The 25238-nt window shown below is 52.4% G+C and overlaps 1 protein-coding gene across 1 annotated transcript in view; it reads left to right on the top strand.

Annotated features, from left to right (window-relative positions):
• OTOGL (otogelin like) overlaps positions 1-25238 on the top strand; it is a 1792821-nt gene that overhangs the window by 1109216 nt on the left and 658367 nt on the right. The window contains exon 27 of the mRNA XM_069629328.1: positions 19625-19771. Within this exon, the coding sequence (XP_069485429.1) occupies positions 19625-19771 (147 nt within the window). The remainder of the gene's footprint in view (positions 1-19624; positions 19772-25238) is intronic.

The raw sequence follows: 25238 nt of genomic DNA, 5'->3' as shown, positions 1-25238 counted from the left end.
GGTTATGGCACAATTTCTGAAAGGTCTTGTAAATACGTTTCTGCCCATTCCTTTCGTTGTCTCGGATTGGGACCTTAATTTGGTTTTATCTTTACTTATGGTGGCTCTGTTTGAGTCTATTCACTCGTGTTATTTGAGATTGATCGGCTGAGAACTGCCGGTCTGGTGGCAATCACATCAGCCAGAAGAGTGAGTGAGCTGCAGGCCTTATCATGCAGGCCTCCCTTTCTCTTTAATTTGGTCTTATCTTTCCTTATGGTGCCTCCGTTGAATTACTTACCGGTAATGTTGTTTCTATAGATTCTTCTTCCGCAGATTCCTCATCACCCTCCCATCCAGCCCTGCTATGAAAGTACCTGTATTCTGAGTAGACTGATTTCTTCTTGTGGGAAAAGTAGAGGATTCCTAAATTATTTGGCTTCTTGCTATTCAGGCTTGTGATTCTCTGCACCTTCTTGCAGTCCAGTTCCTCATATATTTTTTTAAAAAGATACACTTTAGTTTTGGGTCCCACCTTTTTTTAACAGTTTTGGCTATTTCAGCCACTTTTGGGGGGTTTTCTCCGCAGGAAAAGGATGGGGAACTGAGGTACGGGGCGTGGTACGCAGTATATGTAAGGTGACGGACATCACATACAGCGTCGACGACCAGCGCATCGAGTCAGGATGGATTGACGGCTGAGTCGAGATGCACTATGTCCCCTGTCGTAAGGTTTTCCAAGCAGCTGACGCTGGAAGGGATATCTATGTGATGAGGGATCTTCGGGAGAAGAATCCATAGAAAGAACATTACTTGTAAGTACTTTCTCCTTTACTGCACAAGCGTTTTTACCAACGATGCAGCAGTATTTGTGTACTGGTCCCTGTAGCCATAAAATACCATCTGTGGTTTTTGAATTATTTCATATTAGTGAGTCTGAAACCCGACCCTGGACACACAATTCTCATAAGGGATTCCCTTTGTTACATATGGTAGACTTTTGGAAGAAACTTCACTGCACCCCACTTGCGTAGTGGACTAGTTGAACATGATTTATATATAATAACAAGTTTAACCTGCGGGATATGCGCTAAAAATAGTTTACACTTAGGGGTCGATTCATGGAGCAAACGTGCGCCGAAAATCCCAGCGCAAGCAGGCGCAAGGTGGCGCAAGCGTGAGAAACCCAGCGCACGCGCACGCGTGCGATTCAAGGAAGATGCTACACGTGTTTCCCGCTGTCCGTGCGCCAAATCCTGCCATGACGCACGCGGGCACACACGGCGTGCGCTACGCGCACAGCAAAAGTGCACATAGCGCGGCGCACACAACCAAAGTGGGCGGAACAGTGGGCGTAACACACGGAAAGGGGAATGATGCGTGAAAAAGAAGGCGTAACTGGGGAAGTACTGCAGGGAACTACACGGAACGCCCACACGCACGCGAACAACCCATATTCATGGATTCGGAACCCACGCACGGCAAAAGACGCACACAGGCGTCAACGCGTCCGCCACACGAAGGCAGGCGGAAGCGTCCCCGTGCACAGTATAAAAGTGCGTGCAAACAACAAACACGTATATACAGCTACGATGAATGCCCCATTTGTCGCAGCACTGATCGTGGGACACCGCAGGAGGAGGAGAATAGCCAGGGCACGCATTTTCGCACCACGGACAAGCCTTTTAGGGATGCCTGATGACCAGGTCTATGGCAGGTATAGGTTTCCACCCCATATCATCCTAGACCTGGTCAGGGAGTGGGAAGATGACCTTACATCCCCCACCCTTTGCTCCCAAGCATTGAGCCCCTTGGAGAAGGTGCTCAATGTCCTGCATTTCTTGGCCACTGGGTCATTTCAGCGGACTACTGCCATAGTGGGGGGGGTCTCACAGGCCACGCAGTCACGCTGCCTACACCAGGTACTGGCAATCATGACAGCGCGCCCCTCAGTCCGCTGGCACATATACATGCCCAGAACACCCGCAGAAAGGCAGGCCGTTGTCCTGGATTTTTTCAGGGTGGCACACTTCCCCAAAGTGCTCGGTGCCATAGATTGCACCCATGTGGCCCTACGTCCACCTAGGGCCACTGAGCACATCTACCAAAACCGCAAGCACTGGCATTCCATCAATGTACAGGTGGTATGCGATGCAAAGGGAATCATCACCTCTGCCTATGCAAACTACCCTGGCTCCACCCATGACAGTTTCATATACAGAATGTCCGCCTTGAGCCGGGCCCTGGAAGCTGGGCAGCATGGCGACACCTGGCTCCTAGGTGAGTACAAATGCCCTTGCACATGCATGCATGTCACACACACACACACACACAAATACTCAAACCCCAATAATCACAACCATTTACACCTCCCCAGGGGACAGTGCCTACCCTCTGAGCAACCACATGATGACGCCAATCCGGAACCCCACCACACCACCCCAGGTAAGATACAACGCCGCCCATATTGCAACCAGGGCCATAGTGGAGCGCACATTCGGAGTGCTCAAGTCACGTTTCCGCTCCCTTGACCGCTCTGGCGGGCAGCTTCTCTATGCACCCCCAGTAGTGCGCAGGATCATTGTGGCAGCATGTGTCCTGCACAATGTTGCAACACGGCAGGGCGTACCGGTGGACATGGTGGTGCCCCCACATCCCCAACCACAGGCACAGGCGCTGCCCATGGGAGGGGACAGGGCACGTGGCGAGGAAGCCCGGACCCAGCTTGTGGCCACATTTTTCACCTAAACTCCCACCCCTGCGGAGTGCACACAGGCCTGGCACATACCAGGTGACAATCGATGATGACAAAGAGACAGTCAACTGTCACAACCCTACCACCCTGAGATAGTTGCCATGGAAGTGCCACATTGTCTGCATCCCTAGCTACTTAAACAAAAGCTATCCTGTGTGACCAAAAGGCACACATATGACATGACATGATATGGCATTTGTAACGTGCCTATACACAAGTGTTTCAAGGTGCGACGAGGCAGGGAGGGGGGAACAAGGGAAGACAGACAACGATACTACTAGGCCAGGTGTCATTTAGATTGCGCAAGTGCAGGGGTAGGGGGAAGGGAAAAGTGCAAGGGGAGGGGGGGGGAGTGCAGTATAGGGTAAGTAGAATAAAAAACAAATAAATAGGCCAGCTGGTGGCAACTGCAAAGGTAAGTGCAGACAAGTGCTGGGAAGGGGGGGCTGTAGGTATAGAGATACAGTCCCGCAGTGCAGGGGTTGCCAGGGAGACAGTGCAAGTGGAGAGTGGCTGGGCCAGGGACCGAGGTCGGTGAGAGTGGCCCAGTTGCAGATCCAGTGCAGTTCCAGTGAAGAATTTAGCAAGGGAGAGGGAGAGAGAAAGTAGAAGCAAAGAGGAAGGTCTTGAGGTGCTTCCGGAACCGCAGATGGTTCTCCTCAAGTTCCAGTGAGGCAGGAAGGCTGTTCCAGAGGGAGGCCCCTGCTGCAGAGAGAGATCTACCCCCAGCTAGTTGCTTTGAGAAGCGGATGACCCTGACATGCAAGGTGTGAATCACACACACCTGCAAAACAGGCCATGACTATCCCTGTTATGTCACTCAAACCCTCCCAAACCACAACATGACATGGCAAGCAATAGCCATACACCAACACAGTACCAATAAGGTACACATTGCCATGTCAAAAATGTACAGTGGCATCAGACAATGATGCCTGACATGGAATCAGATGAAATGACTGACCAACAACGTCCCACCCAAAATAAGTCATTCCCAAATGCATTACAAAAGTTGTAGACGTAACATAACAATGAATGCCTGTTTACATGCACATTGTGCATTGCAAAATCAACACTGCAGCTTCTGTGTGCTGTGTCCAATTCCTGCAACACACTGCTCAGCGCATAGCACAGTGAACAGCTATTGTGTGTGATGCACACCCTGAGCATCACATCTAAGCGACAAACCACATCAAAAAGCAAATTAGGCATGTACAGGATCCATAATTGGTCACAGAACATGTGCTGTAGGGACACAGTGGGCACCAGAAGGCAAACAGAGTGTACACGTGGATATCCAAGGGTGGTTGTACATGTAGTGCATCATAGTGCAAGTGTGTGGGTCAGTAAGGACATGCACTCAACATATGCATGTGCAATCAAGTGACCATCAGTGTCCTCTACACATCACATGTGAACATTCACCATGTGTACACCCCAGCATGTCAAACCACAACTATCCCCCCACACCTGAAAGGTAAACACAACACATGAACAGGCATTGATCAGCAGAACACAACATGTACATAGGATACCACAATTACAATGTCAGGGTTCCCATCACACTGCAGGGCAAGGCAACATCAACAACAAAACACCCCCCCCTCCCTCACAAATGACCATGACCCACTGAACAACTGCACCTGGGTCATGGAGCCTTCAACCCTCAATTTCACCTGGCCACAGGATCACCCTTCCCCTTTGTCACCATCTCCCACCTTGTGTGTAAAAAGGTGCCTGTACCCTCAGAGTCCACCCTCATTTGCAAAATCACAAAATCCAAGCCAGAAAAACGAACCAGAACACCCTCCAGTAGATGACCTGATGTAGCAGTACCTCACAAAGGCCAAGTACTACCACAATGATGTAACAACCAAGGTAGCACAGTAAATCAATGTCACAACAGGATGTGAACCATGTGTGGTACATAACATAGAATGATACACCATGAACGGATGTGTACTGTCACAGGTCCCGTGTACAGGCGCAGGAGTGGCACTAAACAACCGCCCCCACCGTGGCCCGGGTGCCTGCAAGGTCAAACTCACACAGGCCTCTGAGACCCTGGTGGGGAAGGAGGGTCAGGGATATGCAGTCGGGACAGGTGTTGGCACACTGGATAACTGGAATGAGTGGCAGGAGAGGGGAGGAGGAATGACACATGAAAGTAGGGAATGCACAAAAATGTACTACCTGCATGAACACATACACAATCCGAACAAACTTGGACATCATTGTCATGGCCTTCTGTAGTCCAGGCTTAGGATTGGCACGAACCAACCACCCCCTCTAGGGTTTTGGCACCTGCAAGTTTGGGGCTTACACAGGCATCCGCAACCCCAGCGGGGAAAGAAGGTTAGGGAACGTTGCTTGCATAGGTACGGGAAGCAGGAACACCGGGAAGAGGGTACAGGGTTTAAAATTGGATAGGACTCCGGGTGATTAGGGGAAAACAAACATACCACATTGAATTACACATTCATCCATGCATTAGTGCACCCCCCAGCAAGCCTATGCAGAGCAGTTTGAAAGAAAAACAACAAGACACTTAGCTCTGGTTTTGAGTGCTGGCCTCCTGCCTGCGCACTCTCAGGTCCGGTTAAAGGAGCACTTCAATGCTGCAAAGAGAGCCACAGTTAACAATCTGTCCGTGCCCATAACACAAAAACACACCACCAAATATGCCCCATAGCAACAAACTACTCTACAAACAGACAATCTGGTGTAGATGCTTCGTACCCATATGTAACATTACCCCTGTGATGGGTCATACACAGTCAATGCAGTAAGTCAGCCGCCGGTGGGTGCGTGGCAAATGGAACACCAATGTGTCACAATTCACACAACATGCAATGTTCGTTCCCTGGGTAAGCAGACAGACCCATATAGCAAGGCATGACTTCAGAACAAGTCGTGTTCCACCATGACCGAAACAAAGTAGGCAGTGCATGTTTCAAAATGTACATGGAAATGAAATGCACTGCACCCGAGTATGTCCCTTGCTGTATGTCCCTGTGAGCTGGCCCTTTCCATGTCTCGGAAGGCTACATGGTTGATACAAGTGCCTCGATGGACCTTGGTGTACCGAAGGGTATGTGCCACTGCCCCTGCAGGTTCCCCAGACAACCTTACAATCAACAGCCATCAGTCCACCAACACATCTGAGCTGTATTTTGTGCTTCAACACCAATATTCGTCCAAGCTCACCCTCAGTGCTGTTACTAAGCCTGCATGTGCAACTCGCCTGGTGCAAGCTTTGCTGTGTTGTGGCCCCCCTGTGCTGCTCACCTTGCCTGGAGTTCCTTGGAACACGTCAGCAGTTCTAGGATGAAGGTCTGCAATCCCTGTGCCTCTGCTTGTGCACACATGTGCATGTGGGCACCAACAAACGTGTCCAGAATTCAGACGTCCAATGGGCCATGTCTGCTGGCAAAGGTGGTCTGGAGGCTCATCCCCGTGCAGAAAGGGCATGAAACACATGATTAATGCTTTAAAGTCATCTGTGTGTGTCTCTTCAGGCATCTCATTACTGGACCATGTCAGAGACTTACATCAGAAATCACACCATCAGTCCATCTTTCACATCCAAAGTGTGGAACACACTATCTACGGCATGAATTGCAACAAGCACGTGTACAGTAAAGATAAGAAACATACTACACAATGCATAGCAATGAATGTACACATTAATCATGAAACACCCCATCTAGCAAAAGCTGAACAGTGGACAATAACACTGCAATCATCCCGACTAGGGGTGTCAACACAAGTTACACAGCACCAGACATGCCACAGATATGACAGTCCAAAGCCCTTGTGTAATAGGCTGTCACACCGAACCATCCTTGCGAGCCCATGGATAAGGGAGGCAGGAGTGGCATATGTGAGTCAAGGACCCCAAGCAGCAAACACATACACAAGACAAGCCTGAAGGGCCCAGCTGGAACAGACAGTGGATGCCTTCAAAAGCCACAAAGCACCGCACCGTCACATGAAAGCACAATAGACAAGCAATTTTAAACTATATTAACTAATTACACTAACTATGAAAAACCTACATTACCTAATTAAACTAACTATCAAACAGAAACTTAACTAACTAAACTAAAAGAAAAATCAAAAATGGCCACATACGACCCAGGGGGGAGGGGAGGCACCCAGGAGGGGGGAGGTAAAGGGTGCTGCTCAACACCCACATGCGATGATGCTGAGCCAAAAAAAAAACCTCCATGGGCTCAACGCCTGCACAGCCCGACCTATGTGGGAGATAGATGGTCGTCCGAGTCTGGCTCATCCTGGAAAGGAGGATGTGGCACAGTAGCCTGGCCACGCCTAGCCGCAGCTTGCCCCTCGTCGGCAGCAAGTCTGCCAGACGGGTGAGCCTGGTTCTGTGTGGCGATGTGACATAGGTCTGCAGGCAGAACCTCACGTGATACACGTGCTTCCTCTTGCAAGGTAGCACGTGTAACACGGAGTTCCTCCTGCAAGGCCTGGCTGGACAACCGCTGCACCTCCCGGCAAGCCTGTAGCTCAGCCGAGATGGTACGCTCAAGCTGTGCAAACCTCTCCTCTGCCCGCTGCCTCTGGGACATCATAAGGACACCCAGAGTGGATTTGAGGGAAGCATACTCCTCCCTCAGGGCATCCATGTGCGCCTCTGCGTGAGCAGCAATTGCTTGACGCAGAGACGACATTTCAGCCTGGCGTGCCCTGTCTGAGGTCGCCATGCCCAGCCTGAGCAAGCGGGCCGTGGACCGTGCCGCCTGCTGCTGGAGAAGCACCTGCCTAGCAGGGGGGAGCACAGATCGGGCGATGTTCTCCATTGCTGCCCCCTGCCGTTCTGAATTGGCAGTCATGTCTTGCTCCCACCCAGTATACTGCGGTTGCGCGCGGCGACCGCGTTGATGGGCTTGACCCCTGCGGGACCCAAGGACCGGGTGTCCTCGCTGTGTTGGCACCGCCCGCGGCTGCACGACTACATGCCCCCGTCGAAGTGATGTCCCAGGCACATCAGTGACTGGTGTGGAGGGTGACCCTGCATCCCGATCCACCACGGGCGGAGGAACCAAGACTGTCTGATCCCTCAGTGCAGGTGTCGCGGACAGAGGAGTGTCCACATCAGAATCACTCACTCCTGACACATGGACATGATGCTCATCCAAATCGACATGGACGTCAGAGTCGTCATCAAGGCTGGACTCATAGACAGCCAGAGACAAGATGGACTGTAGCACTTGGGGGTTTCGTGGCCTACCACCCCACGACCCCCACTTGTGCCGGGTTGATGTAGTGGTAACAACCCTGTGTCTGGCATGACAACACCATCCTCCGCCTCCATTGCGTCATCACCTGAAAAATAGAGAGAAAAAAGGTCACTACACATGTCAGAAGCACACAACACACACACACACCGACAACAAACGCATCAGGCAGACATGTGACACACAACAAATAACCTGGCATGCATGCTGGGTCAACTTTGAATTGCTTCTGTGATCAGACCTGTTGAAAGGTGGCAGTTTCCATGGAAGTGGGTCTATGCAGTGCAGAAAATGTGTACGCCACTCACTACCTACATGTACAAGGACTCCATGGTGTGTGTCAGGAAATGTGAAGGCAGTGCAAGGTCAAATTCAGGCATCACGTGCATTGTGCTTTCAATGTGTACCATATCTAGAAGCCAACCACCCCTCAACCCAAGTACAAAACCAGGGATGCCTAGCATGGTATCAAAAGGCTGACCATAGACCTGTGTATTGACAGGCAGTGTTGACTGGCATCAACAGCTTAATGTGATTGAAGTGACAACACTGCAAATGATGATGGGACAGTGAGCAGGACACATGATGAAAACTCTGGAGGCCGCCCACGTGTGAAGAAGACACTACAACAGTTGGACAGAGTCATTGGCCATTAAACAGGATGAGGCCTGTGAGCCACACAGATTGTCAGACCATAAACATGTGTGCAATGCAGTACTGACCCACAGTTGACATGGGAAGGCTGATGAGAAGCCATGCAATTTATGTCACCCAGGACTTGTATTACAGTGATCATCCAGTCAAGGACACATAGGGGCATGCGTGCAATGCACATGGAGCATGAATGGGCACTCATGTCACTGCGGGACATCTGACCTATGCACAGTACAAGTGAGATACCCTGCATCAAGTACTAAGGCTGTACCACACGGCATATGTCTGGCAGATTGTACGCTGGAAGTTAGCATCTACACAGGACGCATGAACAGGAAAGTACACATTGGCAAGATTGAAGCAGACCAGTGCAAAGGTGGAACTGGGGTGCAGAGTGGCGGAGGAGGGGAAAGGGAGCATGCCTACATGAAGTCCGCGCATGCAGGCAGAGGAGATATGCACGTCAGTCATGCAATGACATTGTGCCTGGGCTGAGAGGAAGGTCACCCCACGCCACATGCAGAAGGGCCAGTGAGCTGGAACATGGACCGGAGGGGCATACTTGTAACCAGCATGTCAGTAGGGTGCAATAGTGGTGATGCGGACAGTCCCCGTATGCTCCACATGTCCACCATCCAGCAGAGCAGACATGCATCACGGAAGCATTGCATTACTTACACATCAGAACCATGTAAACGTCACATGTAGTGGCAATCATGCACAACACATCCCACAAGTGAAACACACACATCCTCAACAAACACGCATCAACACTCACTGGACTGGGCATCAAAGTCCAGCATCTCTCCCACTCCTTCGACCAATTCAGGTGGTATGAACTCCACAACGAGTGCCTCATGCAGAGTGAGCTCTTCCTCCTCTGGTGCAGGCCCACCGCCAGTCACCAGAGTCAAGTTGTAATTAGAGGCACGCTTAGCCTTATTGCTGCGTTTGATGTCATTCCAACGCTTTTTGCACTCTTGCACCGTGCGCACCTCATGGCCGAATGAACTGACATGTTCCGCAACATGCTTCCAGTGGGTGTCACGTTGGGCAGCCGTAGTCTGACTATTGGTACCCACTAGCATGTCACGGCTGTGGCCCCGCACGTAGCCCACGAGGAAGTCCAGTTCCTGCTTGCAGAAAGGCTTCTTCCTCGACGTGCAGGAGGTCGTGGCTGTGTGTGGGGTCCCAGCCTGTGCTGCAGGTGCAACCTTCCTCCTCTTGGACTGTGGCGCAGACCCTGGCTGGCTAATGCCGCCCTGAACAGTATGGCCAGTGGGTTCGGTGGATTGAGCCAAGGGAGTGTCAGGTGGAGGGACGACCAAAGGCCTGACTTGTGTCAGTGGCATCTGGGTGCCCTCTAATGGACCCTGCGCAGCAACATCAGCTGTGGCAGGGTCATTGACCGCAACGGTCCTGGTTGGCAGACTCACAACCGGGGTGTTGTTGGGTGCATCTGCCCCTGCACTTGCCAACACCCGGCTGTTCGGGGCAGCAGATGACATAACTGCCCCAAGGACACGTGTCTTGGTCTGAGCAGCCCTGCCTGCCCCTTTGGTTTCCCGCCTGGCCTGTTGGAAATCTACCAAGGGCTCCTCAAGTGCCAACGCAGCCTGTGCTGGCAGACCCTGAGCCTGGGTGGTGTTGTCCACAGCTGCACCTGCAGTTACCACTACCCTTGGGCCCGTGGCAGTCGATGGAACGGACTGCCGGGTCACACGGGCACCAGTGCCAGATGCAGAAGCTGCATCCCCCGGAACCACAGGGGGTGGTGGCATGACTGCACCGACACATGGCACAACATTGTGCTCAAGTGGCGCACCCCTGCCTCTTCCCCCTCTGTGGCCGCCCTGGACACCCTGGAGTCCCCCTACTCCCTGGTCACCACGGCCACGTCCCCGACCATGCCCGCCACGAGGAGTACGCCCAGCTGAGGCGCCCCTCACCTTTGGTGTCCTCCCAACCATGGCACGATGTAGTAGTGCCGGCACAGATGGAGTAGTGCCAATGGGAGGTGTACACCACAATTGACCTGGGCAATTGGGGTGAAGGGGGTGGGAAGCAAGATGTTAACAGCCCCCCTGCACCTGCAAGGCTGTATGTGACCCCGGTGATGTAGTGACGGGTCACGCAACGCTCAGGCACCCCAAAACTGCAGTAAAACCGTGCACGCAACCCTGCAGCCTACGTGCGTGGAATCAACCTCCCGCAGTACGCGGTGGCACCCAGTAACACGAATAACGCGTACGCGTGGGACACGCAGGCTACTATGACATCGAAAATGGGTGCAATACACAGGGGCACCCGCAGTGGGAAAAATAGCGTGTGCGACTCACCGTCTGAATAGCGCGATGCTGAAAAACACACATAGCCAATACCCCCGCCAAAAGAAGAGATATGTCCTTGATAGCTGTGAAGTTGTGATGGAGCGCGAAACAACAGGAAGCAGCAACACACGTCGGTCTCCACGAAAGGCACGTACAGCGAACTGCTGCCCCCGCTGACCTTTAACCTGTGCTGAGGGAAACGCCCGCGCGTGTCACGTCACTTACGCGCATGGGCCCTTTACTCGGATTACACACATTCCCACGCGGACGTGCAGTTTTTCACGTGCGCTGAAACGCCCATGCACGCCTGTGCGTGTCACATCACAGAGGCGCTTGCGCTTGAAGGGCCTTCTGTCCAATGAAATCGCGTATGCGTGCAGACGCACTTATGCGCTAAGGGCCTTTCCTCGAATTACACGCTGACGTGCAGAATTTTCATGTGCCAAATCACTCCGTATCAAGCTGGCCACGCGTAAGCACATGGAAGACCACGCTCCTGCCCAAAAGGCCGAATTACTGCCCCCCTGAACCCCGAGCAGCCTCCCACGAGCCATCTGCTGCTGCCTGCCTGCCTGCCTGCTGCCACCGTGCCCTGCCATTTGGTGCCTGCACATCAGCCATCTGCAGGGGTCCTGTTGCTGTGTCCACCCCTGCTGGAACAGACGACTCCCGACTGGGATACCATCGCTCCACAGCCCAGCCCCAGGACCCAGTTGCCCACCCACGCCTGCCTCGGGGGTCACCATGTCGGGGCAAACACCATCCGAGACCACTGGCGACCCCCAGCCAGAGGGGCAGAGGGCCACCAGCTTCAGTCAGAAGGAAGTTGGTGTCCTGGTGGAGCATGTCCTGGGGCATTATGATGCCCTCTTCGGATCATCACGCGCCGACAAGGATGGACGGGACAGGATCTGGACAGACATCGTGACTGCCATCAACGCGGAGGGGGTGGCAGTCCGACTATTACATCATGTCAAGAAGCGCTGGGAGGACTTCAGGTCCAGGACCCTCAACAAGGCCCAGCACCTCTTGAAGGCAGCGGATGCTAAGGGGCGCCGGGGCCACTTGTCGGAAGATCAGATGAGGGCCCTGGAACGCATATCCCCAGCGCTCCACGTCCAGGTCCTTGAGAGGCAGACCCGTCTGGAGTCGAGCGGTAAGTGGCCAGGCATTGATGTGTGAGACAGGGCATGTTGCAGTGTGCTGGTTGTCTGATACTTGCCTGTATGTATGACACAGGCCATGTACGCGTGTGTGTGTGCAGGGACATCATGGTTATGCATGTGAGACCAGTAATGTGTGAAGCACACGGTTGGTGTATGTGTTTAAATGCTACATGGGGAGCCCTATGCGGAATGGACACATGAGAGCATGCCAGTCTCTGTTCCTGGACATGGGTGAGGGTGAGGGATGGGTGATGATGCCATGTACATGTATGGTTTCTATGTCTGTGTGTCTGACCTGCGTGTCTGTGACTTATTAATGCCATGGATGCATGACACATGTCTGTGTCAATGTTCAGATCCACTGATGCAGCCTAACTATCCTTGCATCCACTGTGTCTGGGGTGTACGAGTCCAGATGGATGAAAGTACGGTGAAGTGTGTGAATGTGATATGCATGACCCATGATGCATGTGAGTTCCAAAACAACATTGTATGTTTCAAGAGTCCCTTGGACATGTTTGCTTATGTCCATAGCATGCGCCATGCCTGTTACTGCATGTGTTTTGCCTGCACTGACCCATGTGTTGTGGAGGGACATGATGGAAGTGATCTTTGACAGTGCCACTCATCTGCTATTGCTTCCTGTCTAGGGGACCATTGTACAGTACCCTGATGCTTGTGTTCTATGTCTCCCTCTACGCAGCGCAAAGTGAAGAAGAGGGCGGAGACGGCGCTGTGGAGCAAAGCGGCGGGGATGCCCCCACGGCTGCAGCGGAAGGGGTGGGTGAGCCCCCACAGGGGCTTGCAACGGCGGAAGACGGTGTGGAGCCATCCAGGTTGGTGGTTTCCGCAGTGGAGGAGGAGGCCGCTACTGAGCCGCACATGGGGCCTGGTGGGGGCATCCCTGCTGGTACAAGTGGTGCAGTCCAGGGGCAGGAGGCAGCACAGGTCGTCGTGGAGTTGCCTGTGCATGTCACTGTCCCTGACACTGTGACTGCACCACCATGCACCAGCAGGGATGCCCCATCCCAGGCCCGTCCGCAGGTAGGGGGGATGTCCATGTCATCTGACTCCCCTCCACCTGCGGACGAGGGGACCCCTGGCCGTATGGAGAAGGTCCTGATTGGTGTCGCATTGCGCACGGGTGTCATTCGTGATGAGGTGCGTGCTTCCCGGGGGAGCACCCACGTCATCACGAAGAGCACCGTGCCAACGTGGCCCAGTTGGGAGCGGTCGTGGTCGGGGGTCTCGTACATGTGTCGGGCACTTTGGCGACACATGTATGCGCCAGTCGTTCTCCATGCCGTCTTCTGGCCCAGATGCCACCAGGGCTCCCTGTGGACCTGCCCCGACCAATGCAGCCAACTCGGTGGGGATCCCATCCCTGGCACAGTCGGGAGTCGGAGGTCCAGCAGGGGTGGACACACCAGCAACTGGACCCCAGCAGATGGAGGATGTGACGGCATCATCGGGCAGGGCACGTGCACAACGGCGTCGGTGGATTCCATCAGCCTGGATGCCGTCGTGCTGGCACAGGCAGTTGCGTCGGAGGCAGCGGCAGGCTCGACGTGGGAGGCATCATGGCTCGGGGCCATCAACATCAGGGGTGCAGGCATCGGCCGGAGGGCAGGAGAACCCTGGAATGGAAGTGGCTTCCGTGTGGGAGCGGTTGGCCAGCAGATATAGGTGCGGAGCGGCAGCGGGCAGAGGAGGAACGGCTCACAATGGTCAGGGCGGAGACTCCATGCGGAGGACGCTGAGGCGGGCTGAGTGCCTCGAGGGTCTTTGCAGGGAGTTGGAGCTGGACACTGCTTTATCCCTGCGAGACCTCGGAAAACATGCCCGCCTCCAAGCCATTGAACAGGAGTTCGATGATGCCCTGGCCCATGACAACATCCAGTGAGCCGTTGGACTAGCCCGCTGCCCTTGTAAATAGTTATGTAGTTAGTGTTAGGTTTCCTTTGCTTTTTTCTTGATTTTGGACCTTTTGGACAATGGTCAACATTTTTGTATATAGTTTTTTTTATTACGTAGTATTTTTAGATAGGTTTCAGTTCTTCAGTTGGGATCATGGACCCTGGATTGTTTATCTGTATATAGTTGACTGTTGGATTATGTTTTCTTTTTTTGATTTACCCATGGAGCAATGGTTTTTGGTTTTTCCCTTGGATGTACTTTTTTGAACTGTGACTTTGGACACCTTTCCTTTGGATCATGATTTGTGGTTTTTCATAATTTTACGGACATGCTGCTTTTTTGTTTTTAATTCCCATTGTCGTTTGTTTATTTTTAATCCCATTTATGTTGCTTTTAATACATTTTTTTCATCAAACTTCAATGTATCATATCATTGGTTTCATGCATGTCATGATATGGGTTTTGACATTCACTTACACCCATTGTGTGTATGTGAGGGACATGTGTTCATTTACATACTTGCCATTGGGGTTGTATCATGTAATTGGCAATTCTGAGTGGGTGGATGCAATACTTGGGTGGGTGTTTGGCATGTGGAGGCTGCCCATAAGGGCCAGGGATCTAGATTGTGATGACGTGTTGGCTGGGGGACATGTGTCAGGGCCTGCTGGCAGGTGCCTCGCAATGCTGGGGGGTGAGGGTGCAGGGGGACATGAGTGGGACATGAGCGGGGGCCTGCTGGCAGGTGCCCCACAGTGCTGGGGGTTGGGTTGCAGGGAGACAGGAGTGGGGGCCTGGTGGAGGGTGCCCTGCACTGCTGGGGGGTGGGGGTGCTCGGAGACATGTGTGGGGGCCTGGTGGAGGGTGCCCCTGACTGGTGGGGGGTGGGGGTGCAGGGAGACAGGAGTGGGGGCCTGGTGGAGGGTGCCCCTGACTGGTGGGGGGTGGGGGTGCAGGGAGACAGGAGTGGGGGCCTGGTGGAGGGTGCCCTGCACTGCTGGGGGGTGGGGGTGCTGGGAGACATGTGTGGTGGCCTGGTGGAGGGTGCCCTGCACTGCTGGGGCATGGGGGTGCAGGGGGACATGTGTGGGGGCCTGGTGGAGGCTGCCCCTGACTGGTGTGGGGGTGGGGGTGCAGGGAGACAGGAGTGGGGGCCTGGTGGAGGGTACCCCTGACTGGTGGGGGGTGGGGGTGCTGGGAGACAGGAGTGGGGGCCTGGTGGAGGGTGCCCTGCACTGCTGTGGGGTGAGGGTGCTGGGAGACATGTGTGGTGGCCTGGTGGAGGGTGCCCTGCACTGCTGGGGGGTGGGGGTGCAGGGGGACATGTGTGGGGGCCTGGTGGAGGGTGCCCCTGACTGGTGGGGGGTGGGGGTGCAGGGAGACAGGAGTGGGGGCCTGGTGGAGGGTGCCCCTGACTGCTGGGGGGTGGGGGTGCTGGGAGACATGTGTGGGGGCCTGGTGGAAGGGGCCCCTGACTGGTGGGGGGTGGGGGTGCTGGGAGACAGGAGTGGGGGCCTGGTGGAGGGTGCCCCACAGTGCTGGGGGTGGGTGTGCTGGGAGACATGTGTGGGGGCCTGGTGGAGGGTGCCCTGCACTGCTGGGGGTGGGGGTGCTGGGAGACATGTGTGGTGGCCTGGTGGAGGGTGCCCTGCACTGCTGGGGGGTGGGGGTGCAGGGAGACAGGAGTGGGGGCCTGGTGGAGGGTGCCCCTGACTGGTGGGGGGTGGGGGTGCAGGGGGACATGTGTGGGGGCCTGGTGGAGGGTGCCCTGCACTGCTGGGGGTGGGGGTGCTGGGAGACATGTGTGGGGGCCTGGTGGAGGGTGCCCTGCACTGCTGGGGGGTGGGGGTGCAGGGGGACATGAGTGGGACATGAATGGGGGCCTGCTGGCAGGTGCCCCACAGTGCTGGGGGGTGGGGGTGCAGGGGGACATGTGTGGGACATGAGGGGGGGCCTGCTGGCAGGTGCCCCACAGTGCTGGGGGTGGGGGTGCAGGGGGACATGTGTGGGACATGAGGGGGGGCCTGCTGGGAGGTGCCCCAAAGTGCTGGGGGGTGGGGTGCAGGGGGACATGAGTTGGACATGAGTGGGGGCCTGGTGGAGGGTGCCGTGCACTGCTGGGGGTGGGGGTGCAGGGAGACAGGAGTGGGGGCCTGGTGGAGGGTGCCCCTGACTGGTGGGGGGTGGGGGTGCTGGGAGACATGTGTGGGGGCCTGGTGGAGGTGCCCTGCACTGCTGGGGGTGGGGGTGTAGGGGCACATGAGTGGGACATTAATGGGGGCCTGCTGGCAGGTGCCCCACAGTGCAGGGGGGTGGGGGTGCAGGGGGACATGTGTGGGACATGAGGGGTGGCCTGCTGGCAGGTGCCCCACAGTGCTGGGGGGTGGGGGTGCAGGGGGACATGAGTTGGACATGTGTGGGGGCCTGGTGGAGGGTGCCCTGCACTGCTGGGGGGTGGGGGTGCTGGGAGACATGTGTGGGGGCCTGGTGGAGGGTGCCCTGCACTGCTGGGGGGTGGGGGTGCAGGGGGACATGGGTGGGACATGAGTGGGGGCCTGCTGGCAGGTGCCCCACAGTGCTGGGGGGTGGGGGTGCAGAGGGACCTGTGTGGGACATGAGGGGGGCCTGCTGGCAGGTGCCCCACAGTGCTGGGGGGTGGGGGTGCAGGGGGACATGTGTGGGACATGAGGGGGGCCTGCTGGCAGGTGCCCCACAGTGCTGGGGGGTGGGGGTGCAGGGGGACATGAGTGGGGGCCTGGTGGAGGGTGCCCTGCACTGCTGGGGGGTGGGGGTGCAGGGGGACAGGAGTGGGGGCCTGGTGGAGGGTGCCCCTGACTGGTGGGGGGTGGGGGTGCTGGGAGACATGTGTGGGGGCCTGGTGGAGGGTGCCCTGCACTGCTGGGGGGTGGGGGTGCAGGGGGACATGAGTGGGACATGAGTGGGGGCCTGCTGGCAGGTGCCCCACAGTGCGGGGGGTGGGGGTGCAGGGGGACATGTGTGGGACATGAGGGGGGCCTGCTGGCAGGTGCCCCACAGTGCTGGGGGTGGGGGTGCAGGGGGACATGAGTTGGACATGAGTGGGGGCCTGGTGGAGTGTGCCCTGCACTGCTGGGGGGTGGGGGTGCTGGGAGACATGCATTGTTGATCAGTAGTGCAAGGTGACATGTGGCTTGGCTGGGGGGCATGCCCATAGTGGATGGGCTGCCTGCAGGACATGAGCAGGGGTGCAGGGTAGTCCCCCGTGGTGTGGGCTGCCTGCAGGGGCCGTGGAGGTTGTAGAGCGAACACCTGGGAGGACCCATACGGCCAATTCACGTGTAGTACTCCCGCGCACCCCGAAATACACATACCCAGGACATTCGCATGTGGAACTTCCCGCGCACCCCTGAAATACACGTACCCTGCTGAATTTGCTTGTGAAACTGCCCGCACACCCCAGGAATACACGTACCCAGGACATTCGCGAGTGGAACTTCCCGCGCACCCCTGAAATACATGTACCCTGCTGAATTCGCATGTGAAACTTCCCGCACACCCCAGGAATACACGTACCCAGGACATTCGCGTGTGGAACTTCCCGCGCACCCCTGAAATACACGTACCCTGCTGAATTCACGTGAGAAACTTCCTGCGCACCCCGAAATACACGTACACAGGACATTCGCGTGTGGAACTTCCCGCGCACCCCTGAAATACACTTACCCTGATGGAATCGCGTGTGAAACTTCCCGCGCACCCCTGAAATACACGTACCCTGCTGAATTTGCGTGTGAAAATTCCCGCGCACCCCTGAAATACACGTACCCTGCTGAATTTGCGTGTGAAACTTCCCGCGCACCCCAGTGATACACGTACCCCGCTCGCACAGGGCCAATCGCGTGTGGAACTTCCCGCGCACCCCAGTGATACACGTACCCCGCTCGCACAGGGCCCATCGCGTGTGAAACTTCCCGGGCACCCCTGAAATACACGTACCCTGATGGAATCGCGTGTGGAACTTCCCGCGCACCCCTGAAATACACGTACACTGCTGAATTTGCGTGCGAAACTTCCTGCGCACCCCGAAATACACGTACACAGGACATTCGCGTGTGGAACTTCCCGCGCACCCCTGAAATACACGTACCCTGATGGAATCGCGTGTGAAACTTCCCGCGCACCCCTGAAATAAATGTACCCTGCTGAATTCGCGTGTGAAACTTCCCGCGCACCCTGAAATACACGTACCCTGCTGAATTTGCGTGTGAAACTTCCCGCGCACCCCAGTAATACACGTACCCCGCTCGCACAGGGCCAATCGTGTGTGAAACTTCCCGCGCACCCCAGTGATACACGTACCCCGCTTGCCGTGCTGGTACAGGGTTAGCGCAGCCCTTTGCGCTGGATTGGGGATTTTGATGGCTTTTCCCTGCGCAAGGGGCGTTCTTGGGGGCGTAACTGGCGCTGCTGCAGGGTCGCTGCGCCACTGTGCGCCATGGCTGGTTTTGGTGGCTGGAATCCATGAATACGCTGTGCGCGGAAATGTATTTTAGCGCACGCGGCTGGCGCAGGGATTCGCACGCTCACACTGTGCGCCAGCCGCGCGCGCCACTTGTGTGCTGAATTCTATGAATTACCCCCTTTATAGGTTTATCTCATGTGTTATCTGTGGTGCACGTACGACTGTTTAATCAGTAAATTTAAATAAACAACACATTTATTGTAGTTCTCCATGTATACCCTGTATGCATGATACTGTGTTTTACCCAGTAAATATAAAAATAAACGTTTGTTGGCGCTCTCCATAAATAACCTGTATGTACAAGTTTTGCGCTTACAGACAAGGCATAGCACATAATCAATGCAGAGCAGTCATTGAATAGCAGTGCTTTGTCATGGATAAAACATATATGAAAGATACATGGAGATATTTAGCTGTGAGAATACAGTACACCTCTGTCTGACCACTGCAGAAGTGCATTATAACAACATTGAGGCAGAATGTAATGGCTATATAAATCTAAGGATCTTGTTAGGCCATAGCCGTACTTTTGGGGCTTCAATAATGATAAAGAGGTCTGTGGGAAACTGTCTTTAGAGCGTAGTTGCACAAATCCAATTATCGAGGGTTGTAAACAGGTCAGGTATTTCAGAACATCCACTATGAATATTCATGTGTTAAGTTTTTATCCAATGGATCCGAACTGGAAATAATGTACATTTACAGAACGTATTCTGAAAGCCTGATAGGTTGATAGGCTCAAGGGCCAGAGAGGTGCAGCCCTGATTTAGACAGTTGTGTAGTTATGTGACTGCCTTCTTCATCATGAGTGAATAGTAAACCAAGAAATGATTTATGCTGCCTCAGGCAGAGACCCTTGATGCCACCCACTTCCAGATTGTCTGATTTTAAACTTAATGTGGTGCCCTCCTGTCAGTGGAACAGGCATTGAAAGCAAATAAAGCAAATATCCCAGTCTTTCCTGAGGAAAGGTTTCTTGTGTGGCTGCACCCAGGTTAGTACAATATGTGTACCTTTCATGTGGTGTATGGTTTGTTATGCTAATGTGCCTTTCCCTACAGAGGCAGCCAAGAGTCCATCAAAGCAAATACACCTATCAACATTGGAAAGCTGGATTTTATAGCGCAGTGCACTTCCCTGAATTGGAGATAACAATCCTGTGGGACAAGAAGACAACTGTTCACGTGAAAGTAGGACCTCGATGGAAGGTGAGGAAAACTGAAATTGAAACATATGATTAGTGTAGGAATTGGTTTATACAAGTTCTTCCACAACTAACACAACGTTAGCACAGCAAAATAAATATTGAGAGGCAATGAACACAGTGGAGGTCTGACTGCTGATACCCCACTGCATAAAGTTCCCTGGGGGGACTGTTACATGAGAACTCCTCAGACAAGGCTGGGTGGGAAGTCTGTACAGCTCTAAATTCCCGTGGGGGCTTCCTCAGAGCGACCTTTTAGCTTTTCACTCTAATAAGAAGTTTGTGATCTTCTGCTCGATAGAGTTTCCTGTGTGGGGACTACTTTTTTAGAAGTGTATTTGAAAGCATGTGTAGCCGTTGGTGGCTAGGAGCACAGCACGTACTTAAAAAAACATATTTGGCATACAGGTCGTTCTGAAGAAGCCTCCATCTGGAGAATGTCTACTCCATGATTTCTCTTCCACCTGTGGAAGACCCCTGAATGGTGATCCAGGAAGTCCACCTAGGTAATCGGACTGCTGCCAAGGTTTGATGTCATCAGTGTCACCTCGATCTTGATTGACCAAAACCACAGGAGCATTGCTTCCCTGCACAGCTTCAGTGACCCCACACTGCCCATCTTGTTGATGAAGTGCAGGCCGGTGGTGTTGTCCATAATGACCGGGAGAGTCGATTCTTTGACAGATGGTAAGAAGGATAGCTCAGGTGCAACATTCTTGCCTTGGAAGCAAGACCACACGGAGCAACAAAGGTTCAATCCCTGGGTCCGTGCTTTGAAAACCTCTTGGTATGAAGTGAACTCTAAATAACCAATTACATTACATTACAAGGATAGCAATGCCAATACCCACCCTGATTTCCAACCGTTTGATTTGGTAGAACTGTTCATGGCCTTTTCAAAATCTGTTCAGTAAAGATCCTGCATATCAGCTCCCCAATCCATCAGTGACAAGGATTGCCCATTGGCCACATGTGTCGGAATGGGGCCCGCTCTCTTTTCTGGAACCTGCACAGGAAACAACGTATCAATTTCTGGCTATGCAGACTCACAGCAAGCTCAACTCATTGGCACTGGAAGTCTGCTTTGAAAAGGAGTTTTCCTAGTATTTCTACATTTTAGCCAGGACGTAATGACAATATTTTATAGAAGTATGTGACATGATTGACTTTGTTGGAGGTCCTCACCACAAATGACTTAACCACACAGTACCTATACTTCCTTTTCTCATTCTCCCTGTCTATCTGAAAATGGTGGTGCTACTGTTATCTCTTTTATTCCTCATGGACTCTTCGATCTCATTATGTTTCTCTTCCTACTTTTCCCTCCTTTGAATGTAGATCTGCTTCTTTCTATCTGCATTGTCACATTTCTGTATTCATTGTTTATCATCCTCACGGTGCCTAATCATCATTATGTGATTATATGAATTCATTACTTTCCCTATCTTTTCCTTCTGACTTTCCTTTCTTTATTCTTGGTCATTTTAATTTGAATCATATTTCTACTCATTTGTTTTGTCACTTTCTTCCTGTTATGGACATTTATCGCCTGCCACAACTATCTTCTCCCTCGTCTCATACTTATTTTTTTCTCTTGATCTAATCTTTGCTACTCATTCTTTTAATTCCACTGTCTCTGCATTTCCTTTTCTTTCCGATGATCATATTTTTCTTTCTGTTACCCATATTCTTCCCTCGGCTATCCCTTCTTCTTGTCCCACTGCATCTTTGTCACTGTGTCACACCTTTCTATTCTTCTAAATCCCCGTAATGTCTTCCTTTCCTTTCTGAATTCTGCACTCTCTATCCTGATTGTTTGGTTCTATGTGAATAGATCTCTTTTTAAAGGTCCCAAGAGAAAAAGACCGGTTTACATTGACCGATTTTCTTTTGATCAGAAAACCAGAATTTTCTCTTGAGTCCTTTAAAATGCGGTTTCCCTTTTTATTTTTATATATTCGGGGGTTTCACCCCCGAGCACCCCATTGTTCACACATACATACATACATACACACACACACGTCATCATCACACGTCATCATCACAAAGGCACTCGAACTAAGGCTCCTTTCCTGTCCCGAGCCTGTCCCCAGCCGTACACGCCGTCAGCCAGACCCCCTGCCTAGGCTGTCCCGGACCTGGCTGCATGTACCCGGCAAAACCTACTTTACTAAGGTCATCTACTAATCTAATTCCTCTTACCATTGCATTGCTGCCCCACTTGGCTGCATACTCGGCACCCAAGTTGCTAAGTGCTACGGTCCATGTTTTACATCTAAGGGCCCACCAAAGCCCATGCGCACCTAATCCTTATCACTACTATCCTAATGATCAACACTCTACGCGGCAACCAAAGTCTCCTACACTTCCTCCATATCGATCTATGAACATTGCACCACCTTGCAACTGATGCCACCTGCCGTTTCGCGTTTCTTTTCATAAGACACTTGTGCACACTATACGTTTATACAATTCCTCATATTGTAGCCAGGAACGTGAATTAGAAACTTCACGCTCTATCCATGATTATGTCATACATGCAACTTTGCTTGTCATGCCTTTCTGAATGTGCCCTTTAATGTGCCTTTTACAAGTTACTCGGTTTTGTTATTACAAATACTGACTATATCTGAATGAACATTGCCACTATAAACCACCTTATAATACAACCCTATATATTGGTGGACTACTAATGTTTAACGGCCTATTGCTGTCCACTTTTGCTAACTGTTAGCCACCCTACTGCCCATTGAACCAGCATACTGCATATGTTGTGCCTAAATTGAACTAGCCCACTGTGTTCTTATGCCCATTGAACTAGCCTACTGTGTTCTTATGCCCAATTGAACTAGCCTACTGTGTTATTATGCCCAATTGAACTAGCCTACTGTGTACCTATGCCTATTGAACTAGCCTACTGTGTTCTTATGCCCATTGAACTAGCCAACTGTGTTCTTATGCCCAATTGAACTAGCCTACTGTGTACTTATGCCCATTGAACTAGCCTACTTTGTTCCTATGTCCAATTGAACTAGCCTACTGTGTTCTTATGCCCAATTGTACTAGCCTACTGTGTTCTTATGCCCAATTGATCTAGCCTACTGTGTTATTATGCCCAATTGTACTAGCCTACTGTGTTCTTATGCCCAAATGAACTAGCCTACTGTGTTAGTATGCCCAATTGAACTAGCCTACCGTGCTCTTATGCCCATTTGAACTAGCCTACTGTGTTCTTATGCCCCATTGAACTAGCCTACTGTGTTCTTATGCCCAATGAACTAGCCTACGGCACTCCTAAACTGAACTGGCCCATTGTTTACCCTGTGCCCACTTGAACTGCCTATTGTGTGCCACTCGAAGTGGCCAACCACTAGCATATCCTCTGCCAAACATGCACACCATTACTTGCAGCCTACACGCTACCAGTATACTCTTTATAACTAGCCTCCTACTATACTGTGACTGGCTCTCACCCCTTGGTGCTGTACAAGCCATACCTAAACCGATCAAAATGGCAGTATATAACCCCTTATATCATCGGCCAACCCTACCATCTGACCACTTTAAGCTCTCACGTCAGCAAACCTTGCACCTTAAATGACAGAAACCTTAGACTCCGTGCCAGACAAACCAAACCTTACCAACCACTCACAAGATCACTACCTCTGACAAACAAGAAAACAAACCTCCCTACCTGCGAGAAGTTCAATAATGCCAAACTTGTCACTCTCTCGCCTCACCTTTATGACATCTCTAAGCAGCAGACTGTGCATAAACCTAAGATATCTGACTGCACACCAGTTACTCCTATCCATGCCACAGCTATAATGGAGACACACCCTCTTAAAGGAGCCCTCATAAACGCTAGGTCCTTGGTTGCCCACGCAACGGCCATCTCCGACCTGATACTGGCAGATAATTTGGACTTCCTTGCCATAACGGAATCTTGGCTACATGACGCGGCAGGACCTTTGCTCACGTTAGCCGTCCCAGACGGTTATACGATATTCCAAAAGGACAGAGATGAAACCCGAGGCGGAGGTATTGCTATCATATCCAGATTAAACCACGCTCTGAGACCAGCCCCTCCACAAATCATACAATCCTGCAAAGTCCTTACCCTTAAACTCCCTCTAACTCCCAGACCCTTACTATCCATTTAATCTACAGACCGCCTAGTCCACTTGGGACATTCAAGGAGGACATTTACACCCTATTATCCAACAACGGTCCTGCCAGATTCCATTTTACTAAAACTTCCATACTCGAGGTAGAAAAAGTCATTCTTTCACTCAAGCCTTCCAATTGCCAAGGCGACCTTTGCCCAGCTCAGATTATAAAAGATGCTGCAAGAGATCTTGCCCCTTTTATCTCTAAACTGATCAATGCCTCCTTTTCATCTGGCACCATTCCCACCAACTTGAAGCAATCCTGGGTACTCCCACTGTTAAAGAAGCAAACCCTAGATCCACTCATTCCCACCAATTACCGTCCTATCACGACGGTACCATTCCTGCTCAAGATACTCGACAAGGTTGCTTACACCCAGATCCAAAAATACCTATAACTCCATAAGCTTCTGGGATTAAGACAATCTGGATTCCGCCTCCTACATGGGACGGAAACTGCTCTCATCGACCTAAAAACACAGGTCAATGAGCTAAGAGACAAGGGTAAATCAGCCCTCCTCCTACTGTTAGACCTCTCAGCCGCATTCAAACTGGTGGATCACAAGGTCTTATGCGGCCACCTGGACTCGGCAGCCCACTTTTCTAGAGAGGCTATCAGATGGATAGAATCATTCTTGAGTGATAGAACCATGAGGGCACTTCTCCCCCTCGGCAGCGGCTGACCCTGCCCCTATCACGTGTGGTGTCTCCCAGGGTTCTTGTGTTTCCCCTACATTATACAATATATTCACCAAGCCCCTGTTTGATGATCTGGACCTTCTGGGTATCACCTACACTAACTATGCAGATGATACTCAGATTCTCCTCACACTTTTTGGGATTACGATAAGGATTTGGCACTGGTGAATTCAGGGTATCTCATCATCCAGGCATTGATGGCCACTCACGGTCTATGCCTGAATGATGAAAAGACGGAGCTCATCACCCTGGGCACCCACCTCAACCTCAAGAAATTAAGCCAGGAATACTCGTCATTCTCCATTGATGGGAACCTCATTAACATAGCCAAGGAGGTAAAAACCCTTGGTTTCTACCTTGATTCTACCCTTTCCTTTGACAAACAAGTGAAATCAATGGCCTCCACCACTGCTTACACGTGCAAGCTCATCAGGACTGGCAAACATTTCCTATCGAATGACAGCTGCATGATCCTGGCCAGAGCTCTAATACTTTCTAGGCTAGATTAAGGCAAAGCTCTTTACATCAGCGCCAACAAAGCCATTATTCAAAGGATACACATCCTCCAAAATAATTCACTAGGTGTGCATAGAAGAGTACACA

This window comes from Ambystoma mexicanum, chromosome 12, assembly GCF_040938575.1.
Source record: "Ambystoma mexicanum isolate Mex_15411 chromosome 12, UKY_AmexF1_1, whole genome shotgun sequence".
NCBI lineage: Eukaryota > Metazoa > Chordata > Amphibia > Caudata > Ambystomatidae > Ambystoma > Ambystoma mexicanum.
Note: the sequence above shows the minus strand (reverse complement) of the source record. Positions and strands in the feature narration are given on the sequence as shown.